The sequence below is a fragment of the Pipistrellus kuhlii genome, unplaced genomic scaffold (assembly GCF_014108245.1).
Source record: "Pipistrellus kuhlii isolate mPipKuh1 unplaced genomic scaffold, mPipKuh1.p scaffold_m20_p_11, whole genome shotgun sequence".
Lineage (NCBI taxonomy): Eukaryota > Metazoa > Chordata > Mammalia > Chiroptera > Vespertilionidae > Pipistrellus > Pipistrellus kuhlii.
The window spans coordinates 32,131,164-32,146,122 of NW_023425416.1; the positions used below are offsets into that span (position 1 = coordinate 32,131,164).

The following is a 14,959-nucleotide window of genomic DNA, read 5'->3' on the forward strand; positions in this document are numbered from 1 at the left end:
TTAACACAACAGTCTTACCCTACCTTCGAGGATGAGATAAGCAAATAATCACATCCATGTAAGACTGCTTAGGAAAGGAGATGCTATGAAAGTGCATAATAGGGTCATTTTATTTCATCAGGGAGAATTTCCCAGAGGAAGTGACATGAAATAGCAATTTGAGTGAGGAGCAGTTTTTAATTATGTTTGCGTTTTGGGGAGAGGGTTATAAAGAGAAGCAGAGCAGCATAGAGAGAAGAGAATGAACTTACTCATTTTGTTGTTCTTAGAATTCTCATTAGCTATTAAAGTGTGATTTCTTTTTCTAGACTGTACTATTTAATGATTAATGATATCTAGAACCTTCAGACTTTATCTGTTTATACAGTTACATAAAAAGCAACAAATATTATGTTCATTGGAAAATATATGCACAATAAAAATATTTAAATGAGATAGAGATGAAACAAACTATATTCAAATTAATTTTTAAAATAATTTATTTATAATGTTTTTTTTGTGTGCTTCCTAATAAATGTTGAAGATGCCACATTAGTGAGTACCCATCTTCCTTTACTTAGTTTACTGATTCAAATGCTAACCCCTTGAGGAAACAACCTCACGAACACACTCAGAAATAATGTTTTACCAGCTATCTGGGCATTCTTTAGCCCAGTTAGTTGACACATAAAATTAACCATCATATGGTTCTTCTTAAAATTTAATTGGAAGATGTTACATTTCTATATTTTAAAAAATGGGCTCAAACCTGATTTGATTTCTTCATTTGGAAGATGAGTAACCAAGTTAGAAAATTCTGTTTCCATAAATTTTAGTGTATTTTGAGAGTTTTAAATAAGTGAAACACTTAAATTGTCTTTGGCAAGAACATCACAAATGGATGAAACATTTCCAACTATTCAATTTAAAAATGTTCTTTCCATAGCATGAATTTCTTTCAAAAATCTCTTATTTTCTCTTATTATTAAAATGTTACCATTAGCCTGGACAAATTAAGTGCTTATTTTTTTCAGCAATATTTGTATGGTAATATATTATCGGAAACTACTTGTCATCAAAACAGAGGTAAGCAAATTTGAAATATATATATATATATATTTTAAAATAAAATTTATTTGGCAATTATTTTCAGTACATTAGCAGCAGATATCTAGTGAACCTACAATAGATGTTCACAGCTCCTGGCATCTCTTTGGGATGGTAAACATGCAATCATTTAAGATAATATAACAATATAAGCCATAAATCTACTTAACTGGGCACAGGGAAATGTCAATGAGGCACCATTGGTGGACGCAAAGGGCTACTCTCAATGCTTTGCTATGGGGAAGGCTCCTCTTCCTTTAGGAGACCTTAGACCGGCTCTCTGAAGGCACCAGTGTTAACATGCACATTAAAAGGTAAAGCTCAGTTTTTCTTTCTTTTCTTTTTGGGAAGTTTCATTATTTTCTTCCAATGTTCCATTGCATTATCTTTGTGAAGTCACTGTGCATGCACACATTCCACACATTCTATTTCAGAAATCACAGTTTGAAGCCAGGCTTCTGTTTTCAGGTATTTACCTTTCAGTTTGTGCAGCACTTTTTTCCTCAACCTAGTGTCTGGTTTTTAAAGTGCTGTCCATAGCCCACCAGTTGAAGAACCAGTAAAATCACAGATCCTATCGCAGAACTAGACTGTCTGGGAGTTTGCATTTGTAACGAGCTCCTTCAGGGGCTTCTTTGGCTCACCACCGTTTAGGCCTCCTGCACTGCACTGCAAGCACTGGGAAGAGGAACCAAATCCCTAGTCCATTTTATCACTAGGACCTGCAATAAGCACTGGTTGAACTAAATTGTAATGATCAGGTTAATTTCTCCTCTGGCAGAGAAAATGAGGGTTTAGTTAGAGTAACTAGTTATCCTCTTTCCCTTTCTCCCTCCTTCTCTCCCTTCTTCCTCTCCCCTGAGAGCTCCTGGACTGTGAGAGGGGGTAGGCAGCTGAGGAATCCCCCCTCCAGTGTGTGAATTTTCATGCACCGGGCCTCTAGTCTACTGTGATAGAAGGTGGCAGTTGCTATGGGGAAAAAAAAGTAGAGCAAGATAAAGGAAAAGGAGTGCTGGGCAGTGGGAAGTGGGGGCAGGACAGTCTGCAGGGTTATAGGGGTGCTCACTAAGATCAGATCTAAGAGAAGACTTAAAGGAGATGAGGGAATTAGCCAAGGGGATATTCCTTTTACTTGTCACAAATCCTGCTCAACAGGTTTCAACCAAGACTTTTGAGAAATTTTAGATGCTGTGGAGACATAGCAGGAGCTCAGTAAATTTTGGCTGAATGAATAAAAATAGCATTTTGGAGAGAGAAACAATGTGGAGAAATGAAACTATAAAGTTCCTCTTCAAAACAAGAAAAACAACCAAATAAATAAACAACTATTTCAAATCAATGAAGACACCTGAAAAATGTCCCTAGTGGCATTTGAGGACATTACTCATCAAATACTGGAGCAAAAGCCCCCTCGCAGAGCCCCTGGGCCAGCCTCACCCATGCAGAAGCTCCAGGTTCATCTGAATGGTCCAGCCACTACCTTGCAGTATGAAAAACCGAGCTTACATTTCCCTACATGCTAATCATAACAGTACTTGGATGGGGTAAAGTGTACTTAAAGATTCTCTACAATAAAATATTTGGTGGTTTGGTTTTGCTTTTGTATTTTTTGGAACATATATAAAACTTCTTGTCTAAAGTATTTAAATAAAAGTTAATTGATTATGTCTAATTGGTTATGATTAAGTTTACTGCTTAAATGTATTGAGATTTTTATTCCTACGAAATCAATATATTTAAAGTTGTTAATTAGCAATTCTGGATTTACTGAACTAATATATTTAATGTGGACATGACGCAGTAAAAATAATTAAGCTTTTCCCCCTCTTTCATCAGTTTTAAGTTTACAATCTTTTGGTCATAATCTGTGAGCTATAACTTTTAATCAAAGTAAGATGACCAGAAATTACTTAAAATAGTGCCTCTTCTTTTCAAACATGCTACTACCTCATACGTAATAAGGACAATAAGTGATCAACTAGGTTCTCACAGAATGGTGAGCTACGAATTACTTTTAGAGGTTACAGGCTAATTAAGGCCTTACTAGCCACCTATCCCTTTTAAAAAAACAATTAATAAGCCTGAGTCAAGGCAGCAAAGGTTAAACGATTTCTCTGGGGTAAAAGAGCCAGTCAACGTGAAACAGGGCAGCCACTTCCTTTTTGACCTCAAGGACAGATGACATACATTTCACTGGACTGGAGTGTAATACTTTAATACTTTCATATTTTGGGTCTCACGTGGTTTTCTAAACACACCCACATAGAATCAATAGCTCTATAAACTTAAGTAATCTGTTTAAAATAAATATTTCTCCATAAGAATCTAGATTGCTTTTACCTAAAAAAAAAAATCAGATAAAAAGCAGGGGATTGGTTTGCAGATTTCATTTTACTTGTTGTTAACCAGAACAGAATTACCATAGATTCTGGTCTCTTCTATAGTTAAATTGAGATAAAAGAGAATGACATATACTCATGTGCCTCAGATACAAGCAAAAAAACAACCTTTTTCGGTGACAAAAAAGGAAAGCACAAAACAAAGGATTCTTAAAGAATAGTAGTTTTCAGATAAATGTTCCAGCTTTTTAGGGGAAAAAATAGGAAGACAAAAGTAACACTTTCTTTCTGTAACAGAAAGTCAGATTAGAAACATATTAAAAAATGTGAATAGAACCTCCAATGGGAACATCACAGAAGTAAACAAATGAGCACTGTGCATTTTCCTTAAAGAGTCTGTCTGTGTGGTTCTTAGTTCCTTATTGCTCAGAGAAGAGAGAAGTACAATGGCATTATTGGCACAGAGCTTTTTTCTACTTCTATCACCTGCCTGGTAGTAGGTTTGAGTCCATTCACCACTTTTCAATTCTGATATATGACATTTTACCAAAGCCATGTGACTTTTAAAAAGTTGCATTAACAATCGGGATTGTTTTTTTAGAATTAAAAGAGTAAAAATTACATATAATATGAAATCTACATATAATCTGAAATCTGACTATTCAGACTTTTTACCCTTTAAAAAGGCAATATTTAATATAACTCCAAACAAAAGCCAAATCAGAATTGGCTAAGCATAAGAACATTATATAAACTATTTTCATAGTGTAGTTCTGTGTACAAGAATGACTGAGAAATTAAATTGTCTTATTTCTAGCCATTTTCTTCCATAAACAATAACAGTCACAGATAAAAGAATTGCTTGAAACCTTACCAGAAATTTCTTGGGGGAACATTCTAGTCTTCAAAACAAATGGTATCTGTCAAATTCTTACTGCAAAATCTAAAATGTTAATCCATGTACTGTATTTCATTTGTAATAAGTCTTTGTGATAAGGTTAACACTTCTGCACATAACACAAATAGGGGAGTACCAAACAATGAAAATTACTCTGCTTATGTTTCTGTATTAGAATTTTATTTGCTAAAGGGTAAAAACAGATTTGCAAAATTCACAGTTAACTTAAAACAATAGTTTTAAACCTTTATTCCTAGCCCTTACTGCCTTCAGGAAGGAAAGAACATCTGGTTATTTAAGGAACACAATATGTTCACATTTTCTATGACTTTTGTTTCTAATTGGGTTTTTAAATTTTTTTGAATTTGAACAACTAAGTTAGAACAATGTTTTTTAATCACTTCATATTTTTCAGACTGTCCTCCTTCTATCCCTCTACTTATTCAGTGGATTGCTTTTGAAAATCTGCTCAGTGGTTCTAATATGATAAAGACAAAGAAATAAGAATTAGGATGTGGCATAGATCTCAGTACAGAAATCATATTTATGGTGAACAGAGTATAGGATGCTACAAACAGATATCTGACATCCAGTCTCTATATACAGCATATATTTTAAAATTTTTCATATGGTTCTTGGGTCACTTACATACCTGGCAGTTTCATTTATTACAGATACAAATAAATGTCTAATACAAACGAAGAATTAGGTGAGCAATAGAAGTAACTAGGATTCCACTATTTTTAAAATTAAGGAAGCGATGGCTCTTATTTGGAAAGCTGGGCAGAAGACCTGGGTTCAATTGTTGGCTCTGCCATTGAGCTGTGTGATCTTGAATAAGTTTTTAAAAATATATATATTTTATTGATTTTTTACAGAGAGGAAGGAAAAGAGAGAGAGAGTTAGAAACATCGCTGAGAGAAAACATTGATCAGCTGCCTTCTGCACATTCCCTACTGGGAATGTGGCCTGCAACCAAAGTACATGTCCTTGACCGGAATTGAACCTGGGACCCTTCAGTCCACAGGCTGATGCTCTATCCACTGAGCCAAACCGGTTTCAGTTTGAATAGGTTTTTAAATGCACCTTGATCCTCTGTGTTCATATGCAGAAAGAGGGGCTGGATTAGACTCTCTAGGTTTTCTACAGTTTCAAACTTTGACAGTTTACATAAAGTAGGTTAACTACATTCTTTATTATGTCTTCCTTGTTCCATAATATTTGAAAGTGGTAACAAGTTTTCAAATAATTAACACAGTAAATTAAGGAACCAGATATTCTTTAAGTTCAAGTTGTAGGGTTAGCTCGCCATCTTGATAAAAATGGAAGCTGACAAATATATAATTGGCTACAACTTCTGTGGAATGTTGATATGGATTCCAGAAAAATGTCAGGTGAATGGGATACATCTAGATTAGAGTCAGTATTGGATGAGGCTTAGCATTTTAGTCAGAATTCAATTCTATCCTTATTTTCTTAACACCAAGCAGTGCAGAAAACAAAACTAAATAAAAATAAAATAAAAAGAGCAGCAGCATAAGGAGAAATAATTGAAAAAGAGTCAATAAGCAAATAGCCCTACAATACAAGGTGGTGTGAGGACGCATGTCCTATTTGAGCCTGAGAATGGCTTTCTAGAGAAGGTAGATGGATACAGGAATCTCAGGAGAAGATGAGTAGATGCAAGGTCATGGAGCCACTATAGCTAGCTTGGAAGCTTACAAATTGTTTTGGCCTTGGGAAAGCCATCTAACCTTAACTTCTCTGCACTGAGAAACAATGAGGGAAGAGAATCTGCTCTGCCTACCTCATCAGCATGCTTGAAAAGTGTGAAAGAACATGGCCCTATTATTACAGTTTACAGGCCCATTATTTCCAAATGTCTCTTCAAATAAGCAATCTTTTCATTGTAAAGCCGGAATCACAGCTGATATAAAACAACTAAAGCCCAGTGTCTCAAGCTCTACTTGCAGAGTCTTTTCTCAACTCAGCAACTCCACTGGGATTCAGGGACAGCAGCATGACCAAGTGCTTTTCCGAGGGTGAGAATGAACCCCTAAGCTCAGAGTTCCTAGTTTATTTTCATATGATTGAGTCGGTCAGCAGCACTCAACACGACAGTGACATGAAGCTGGGATATGAAAAGTGTACTCTCATGACTCAAATCTCATCTTTCTATTAATTGACTTCATAGAGATTTGTGTGTTTATATACTTACTCTGATCAACTTGTATCAGAAATGATTCACTTGAATCATTTTGTTGTTGCTAATAATAGAAAACATTCAAAACACTCTGATGTTCAGATTTTTATAGGATATGGGTGGGGTATGATACCTTTCCCTCTATTTCCCACTCTCAGTAGAAATGGCTTCCTTTATGACTTTATAAAAGACATTAACAATACTCTAAACTCTGAAGTCACTTGTGAATTTTTGTAATATATATCAACTTCTTTTTTATTGTATCTTTGTAGCACTGGACTAAATCCTGTTAGAATGTTAGAAGTCAGTTCTTATGGACAAAGGATGCTCTAGCTTTTTAGACACAATTGATTTCAACCACAAAAGAGAAGACCAGCCGAAACCGGTTTGGCTCAATAGATAGAGCATCGGCTTGGGGACTGAAAAGTCCCGGGTTCGATTCCGGTCAAGGGCATGTACCTTGGTTGTGGGCATATCCCCAGTAGGGGGTGTGCAAGAGGCAGCTGATCGGTGACTCTCATCGATGTTTCTAACTCTATCTCCCTCCCTTCCTCTCTGTACAAAATCAATAAAATATATTAAAAAAAAAAAAAAAGAGAAGACCACTTCCTGCCTAATTTATTATGTCTCATGAATATCTGTTTAAGATCCTACATTTTGGACCATTATCTTAATCATGTTTTTACTTGGTAAGAATGTAAAAGTAGGGGTTACCTTTTTTTTTTTTTTTTTTTAGATATTTATGCTATTATTTTTTTCTCTTAAACCTTAAAAAAAATATATTTGTTAATCCTTTTAGAATGGCTTTGTTATACTTGTATATTAAGTATACTACATTATTGAGATATAAGTACTCTATTAGATTATACTAATAAAATTGATATATTTATTATATACAATTCTGCAATTAGAAGAGTGAATGATTCATAGTAAGGACAACCATAATTAGCTGGAAAAATGATCAATATCAATAGATTTAGGTAACATATTCATTTCTACCTTCAAGTAAACCAAGCAAATTACACAAGTAGATAATTCAAATAGTTATTTTTGAACTTTTTTCCACTCTGTATAACTCAAAGAATTCCTAATGCTGAACAGATAGAATTTACCTTAAGTTTGTAGAGCAAAACTTATTGACCAGAAACCTCATTAATTTTTATAGATATTTTGTAATCTTGGTTATTTTTTATAAAAAATATATACTTACACAATTTACACATAACACATATATGTAAAAATATAAAATATGGGACTTTTGATTTTCATAGTCAGACTCTTAAACCTTACCAAAAATATTGCTATCTTATGTATCAGAGAAACAATGGATTCTATTTCTGATACTTAATAAAGTTTTGTATAAGGGAAATGATAAAATTATGTATTTCTGCAGAAAATTGATATAGAAACAAGGAAATAAATTATTTTAAATCAATCAATGAATAAATAGAGAATATACTCCAATGTTGAAGTCTACAACCAAAGAAAGGGCAGAAATTCCTTTGAATCAAAATGTATGTTGAGCATGTTGAACATGGAGGCCCAAGTTGATCAGACAGAGCTTTGGCAATGGATCCACAGACAGACTGACTCAAAGACAGCTTGACAACTGCCAACAAGCCTGTTGGTAATTCTGCCAAAGAACCAAAGGCTGGGAATACCACCCAACGTCTGGCATTCTCCTATTCCTGTTTGAAACTTTCTCTCTTACATTTCGTCCAATATTTTTGTTTGGCTCAAACGCATCAAAAATTCACAGATTTTTTTTTAGATCATTAAATGTTCTTATTTTCAAGAAATATAACATTAGTTGTAAAAGAGCACACTTTATCTCCGAAGTGTAAAGACAATTTTGGTAACTTGCTTTAAAGTTCAACTAGAGAAATCAACAGTATAGTCTGTTGAAGTCTTTATCTTATTAGGCTAGTCTTCACCCCATAAATAAGAAATATATATTCATAATATGAAATAATTTAGTATTTCATGATGTCATAAATTGCTGTAGAACTGGTCCTTTTTCATAACTCTGATGGCCCCTGAGGCTTTACTTGGATAGGCTAGCCCTCTGAGGGGTTCAAAGATATTAAGGGTGGTGATAAAGAGAAGCAATGCTCACTACTTTCTTGCATTGTGAGGAGCGCAGGAAGGCAAGACAATCTTTTAAGTGACGAGATGTGTGCTCCATTTAATTTGCTGCACAGTTACTAGGCCATTAAGTGTATGAGTTTTGGCCTATAACTCCAGGCAAATTCTTTCATTAGTTAATTCATCTGCCATTAGACAAATTCCACATGAGGAATTCTTGGTGTCATCCAATTTTTCTGGAAACTGTGTCTATACTACTTGGGAAGCTTACCTTTGGATCTCGAAGGAACAGAGCCTTAAGGATCAGTGAGTGTACATCCCCAATCACTGGGTAATGCATCAGAAGGCCGAGACAGGTCTGGTAGTTACTAGAGATCACTAAATAAGAAAAAAAAAATATTTCAAAAGCAATATTTCTTCAGATGTTTGCATTATTGAGTAAAAATATAACAACACAGAGTCAAAGTAAACCAATAACCGCTTTGATAAACAAAAACAGGAAGAAGGGACCTTTATCCAATGGCCTCTGAGGCAACAAGCTGTACTGTTAACTGCATTCTAATAACTAGCATGTAGCCTCGGGGGGTGCTGGAAGGAAAAACCTCAGACATAAATATGTGTGTGTGTTTGCAATATAAATAATCTCTTGAAGCATGCATATTTACTGCCATTTACATGGCTATGTTTAAATGTCTCCAGTTTTGTTGCTTAGGAGTTACAAAAATATCATGAATGGGAAAGAACCAGTTTAACATTTTCATAAAATAATAATCCTGATTTTATGCTTCATAACTTACATGTTACATATATTCCTTTTTATATATACACACTAGTGGCCCAGTGCATGAAATTCGTGCATGGGGGGAGGGAGGGTGTCCCTCAGCCCAGCCTACACACTTTCCAATCTGGGACCCATAGGGATCTGGCCTAAACCTGCAGTTGGACATCCCTCTCACAATCCGGGACTGCTTGACTGCCTGATCACCTCTAACCATTCTACCTGCCGGCCTGATCACCCCCAACTGCCCTCCCCTGCCGGCCTCATGGTCCCCAACTGCCCTCTCAAGCCAGTCTCCTGGAAGATCTCCCAATCTAATTAGTATACTACTCTTTTATTAGTATAGATATTAAAAAATTAAAAAATTTTAAAAATGTATTTGCTTTCAATTACTTGTTTTCCTAAAGGTAATAAAAAATTTAGGGAAAATATCTAATCAGTATTTCTTGGAGGAAAAATGTCAAAATCTTCATAGATAAGCCTAACTGTGTGCCTTAGATTGACATTTAATATTTTTTCAAATCAACCTAATTATAGGCACAATTATTAAACACATCTTTCAAGCAGGTCTATGATGTAAACTACCTCATTTCTTGGCCACCAACCCGCCACACTGTCACAGCTGGGCCCAGTATGGATGCTTGTTTTGTGAGCCACATTAACTTCCTCTGTGAAGAAACTTTAGTTACAACTTTCTGTGGCTGCAACCAAACCCCTTTTATTAATCAGAGTAGTTAGTTGATTCCACAGGAAAACTGTGATTCAACAGAAACAACACAGCTCACAAAATAAATGTTTGTGATCAGAAATACCAGTGATTCTTAGGACCCCCCCCCCCCACCCCCCTTCTATTGGTAACAGCTCTTCTTCCTATAGCTTCCCATCCCTCCCTCTGCCCATGAACATTGTGGGGAAAGGAGACAGGACTGGGCAAGATGAATAATTATAATCTATGTAAGGAACCACTTTATCATCTTCATTTCCGCCTCTGATCTGACAGCTTGTAATTTCATACATCTGCTTTCATTTGTAAAGCACTCACTTATTCTACCCTTTCTATATTTGTACAGACTCTCCTTTTCTTATTTGTTTATTTTGTCATATTTGAATTCAGTTACCTATTGTCCTTTTTCCTCTAGAATTCAAAAAGCTTAGATATTAAGAACAGTATAATTTTTTCACATACAGTCTTCTTGGAGAGCTATCAAATAAATAAAACTTAGATAATCAATTCATTTTATAATTCATAAAGTTATTCTCCAAAATGTTATAATGATCATATATTAGTAACTGACCCAGTATATGTATCTTTTGGAAATGGTTATGGCCTTGGGATTCAAAGATGTGGGTTTGAATCCCAGGACACCATTTGAATCTTTCATAACAGTTTCCTCAAAATTAAATGATATAATCTATGTGACTGATTTATAGCAGCCACTTAAAACCTGTTAAAAGTAACCTCTCTGAGCTTAAGTTTAGCCATTTGGAAAACAACTTTCTCATTTAAATAAAACTATATGCCTACTTCATTCAATTCAATGATTATCTGTTGAATAACTAATCCATTGCAGGCCCTATGTTAGGAAGGGATGCAGAGATGAACCAAGCACATCCTTGCCCTGCAGAAATGTAAACTACAGGAGGGCAGATGTGCAACAACAAGAATTATTACTACTATCATCACAAGATGATAATGAATTATTGAAGGCTTTCTAAGACCAGGCCCATTGCCAAGAACTTTATCTGCATTATCTCATTTAGTTTCTATGATAATCTTGTTATAAGGGTACAAGTATTATCTTTGTTTTACAGGTGAGAAAAGTGATACTTGGAAAGGTTATGTCATGTGCCCAAAATTGCACCACCTTTTGGTGTATAAGGCCAGGATTAGTAAATATTTAGAAACAGGCACAAATTCTCATATGTAGGTATAAAATAGCACACAATACAAATAATCATGGATTAAATATAATCAAATTATATTTATATAAAACAAAAATTAAGAGCTAACAACAAAAACCTTAAATTAAAGCTTTAACAATTTATTGTGATCTCCACTGAAGATAAAGGTAAATGTGATATAATTGGCAGTTAGACAGACATGAGCAGGGTAGGAATGATGAGCCAGGTACAGAAAGTCACCAGGGTGAAAAGCCTTGCATGCTGAGCAATGGATAATTGTAAGGTAGGAGCTGACCCCCATGGTGACCTTTCCTCTTCTAGCATATCTCTGGTCATGTGGTTCAGACCCTTCCCTGACCTTTCCTCCCCTGGCATGTTGCTAGTCATGTGGTAGACACCCGTAGAGGAGGAACAAGCCCTTGCATAACCCCATACAAGCCCTTGCACAAGCACTCCCTTAAGCATTAAGTCCTTAGGACAAATGAGGTAGTGGCTGAAGAGTAAATGGAGATTTAAAATGAAATAAAAAGGAACAATGTTTAAACCACTAAGAGGACACAATTGCCACACCAGGCTAGGCCAACAAATGACTGAAGACTCCCCTACAGAAAAATGAGAAAATCTGAAGTTTTGTAACATGCTTATTCTGGCTGAAAAAACAAAAACAAAAAAAACAACAACAAGGCAAGAGTGGGTAGAAGTGCCAAGAAGGAAACTTATCCATTTCCAAAGTGTTCAGGGAGGTGGTAAATTAAACAAGACAACAAACATTTATTTGAGAGATACACTCTGGTTAGAAAAATCTACAATGAAATGAATCTGAATACAGTGCTTAGGCTACTAATATAATTGACAAGACAAATAAATAGTAAGTTACATTGTAAATTAGAAAAAAATGTTTTTCTTTGACACTAATCAAAAACAAAAATTTAAACCAATAAAAAGATGTGAAAAAATGTACACTTAATTTAAAAAGCAGACAATGCTTTAACAAAGCTATGTTGAATTGTATTAAACAATTACTGTTTAGTTGAGTTGATATTCTAAGAGTGTTTGGGCATCTGTTCCCTCAGTAATCACTACACCCGAATTCATGACCCCCACCTCCAGGTGTCTAGAATACTCGTCTGTCTGAGAGCGCCCCAAATACATGAAGAACTTCAGAGGCTCTGAGGGACGGGAAGAATTATAACAGGTGTCTGGTCTTAGGGACTTGCAATCTAGTTGAGAAGATGGGACTAATATGCACAATAAGGATCAAGGTAAGATGAGTTAATGAAATGCTACCTTGAGTGGAATTGATTAAAATCTTATAGAACTGCAAAAGTGAGAGATCAATGAAGGCTAGATTAATTGGGAATGGTTTTGGGGAAAAGCTACCTTGCCTTAGTCCTGTATAGGAGCAATACTTAGGGCCAGGGGAAGCAGGGACTCACATGTGTAATTTCAGTATGAAATAAATCAATAAAAAAAGTATGATGAGAGTATGGCTATTAATAAATCTTTATAAGACTGATGGCTCATAATAACCTTTCTGTATTTCCTAATCTTTATTTTTTTATATATATATAACCTTAATCCATATAATCTGGCAAGAAATGTGAAAAGCACTTCTTATTACAAGAAATTAAAAATGTTTATGGTTTAAAATGTTTGGGGATAATTCTATTTAGAAATGGATACTATGTACCTAAGTAAAGCAAGAGTTTTTCATAGAACAGCCATTTGACCATCATTTCCAAGGTCAAATTTTAAAATATGTGTAGTAGATATAATGTTCACATTGTTATGTTTTCCAATGCAAAATTTTATTTTTACTTCATAAAATCAAGGTAGGGCTATAGGCATGGAAAAGGCATGTGAGAACCAGTCCCTCTGTCACTAGCCCTGTGGCCTTGAGCTTGTTTCCTAACCTCTAACCTTGGAGGTTGGGTTCAGTTTCTGAGCCCTCACACAGAACACGGTGTTTGTAAGAATTCTGTTAAGTGGTTGAATATTACATGTCCCTGAATGAACTACTTTCAAACAGAATAAAAGCTTTGTTAAAGGGATATAAAAAAAATTATAAGAATACTTTTGTTAAAAATTAAATATAAGTTGTGGAGATCAGTGATAAAAGGCATAGTAAGAACTAAACAGGGTACTGGGCTCTAACACCAAACACTGAGTGTGATTGTTTCAAATTACTTTACTGCACTGTACTATTGTAGTTTGTTAGAGCAGCTGTAACAAAGAACCCCAAACTGGAAGGTTTTAAACAACAGAAATTTGTTGTCATAACAGTTCTGGAGGCCAGATGTACAAAAGCAAGCTGTTAGGGCCATCCTCCCTCTGAAACCTGCAGGGAAGAATCCTTTCTTGTCTTTACTGGCAGAGCTGTTCCTTCCAAGGGCTCCAAAGGAGGATGTGTTCTATGCCATTTTCCTAGCTTTCGGTGACAGCTAGAATCCTTGTCATTTCTTGGCTTGCAGATGCATCACTCCAATCTCCGCCTGTGTTTTCATATGGCATTATTTTCCTATGTGTCTTCACATCTTCCTTTCTCTGTGCATATGTGTCCGCATTCTTTTCTTCTTATATGGACACCAGTCATAGTGTAGTAGAAGTCCATCCTACTCCAACAAGATTCATTTTAATTAATTACATCTGCAACCACCTATTTCCAAATAAGGTTATATCCTGAGGCACTAGGGGTTAGAACTTCAACATATACCTTGGGGGATATAATTAAACTCTCATAATAGGTCTAATTATCTCTCCTTATAAAATAAAGATTTGGGGGGAGATATAGTAAATCTTAACCATTTTTTTTTTAGGTTACATATTCCTTTGAGAAGATGATGAGTTATATATTCTTGGCCCAGGGAAATGCACACCTACACAATGTATTGCACAGTGTCAGGATGATCATGGCACTTTGAAGCCCTCTATTGTACTCCTGGGACAGTGGTTGGAAAACCGCAGCTTGCGAACCACATGCGGCTCTTTGGTCCCTTGAGTGTGGCTCTTCCACAAAATACCACGTGTGAACATGCACGTGCAGTGCGATTGAAACTTCGTGGCCCATGCACAGAAGTCGGTTTTTGGCTCTCAAAAGAAATTTCAATCTTTGTACTGTTGACATTTGGCTCTGTTGACTAATGAGTTTGCCGACCACTGTCCTAGGAGGTACAGATCCAAAGTAAGGAATGCCAACTTTGAGGGAAGGCTCTTTTATTATAGTTTCACCAAGTGTATCATTGTTTGAGCTACAAACAAATCACCAACATCTGCAAAAGAACATCTGCAGCGCCCAAGATCATCACCACCCTTGATGCCCCAGGCAGGGCTTCATGAGTCAGAATGGAGCAAGATGGAATAAAAACTTGACAACAATGTTCCATGTGAAATGTTGAGGCTGGCAAGTTGTCCGCCTTCCTCTTGTTCTTGGTCCTGGGTTAAAATTTAAGCTCATTTAATTAGCACTGCCCTCCCCGTGCCTTCTATTCAGTCCTGTTCAGTGTCTGCTTCCAGCTACTCCCCACCCTCAATCTTTTGCTCTAAAGAACAATGCCTTTCCCTCTGAGCCTAATCTTCCTTCCTGGAGCCATTGCTGCCCTGGCAACCTCCAGTGGTGGGGTGGGGACACCAACTCGCTCCCTGATTCTATTTCTAAACCATTGCTTCCC

At 35.9% G+C, this 14,959-nt stretch overlaps 1 protein-coding gene across 6 annotated transcripts in view; it reads right to left on the reverse strand.

Annotated features, from left to right (window-relative positions):
- Positions 1-14,959, reverse strand: part of TBC1D5 (TBC1 domain family member 5) — a 368,525-nt gene that overhangs the window by 78,800 nt on the left and 274,766 nt on the right. For all 6 annotated transcript variants that reach the window (XM_036431572.2, XM_036431570.2, XM_036431571.2 and 3 more), the window contains one exon: positions 8,883-8,989. In XM_036431572.2, coding sequence (XP_036287465.1) covers positions 8,883-8,989 — 107 coding nt within the window. The remainder of the gene's footprint in view (positions 1-8,882; positions 8,990-14,959) is intronic.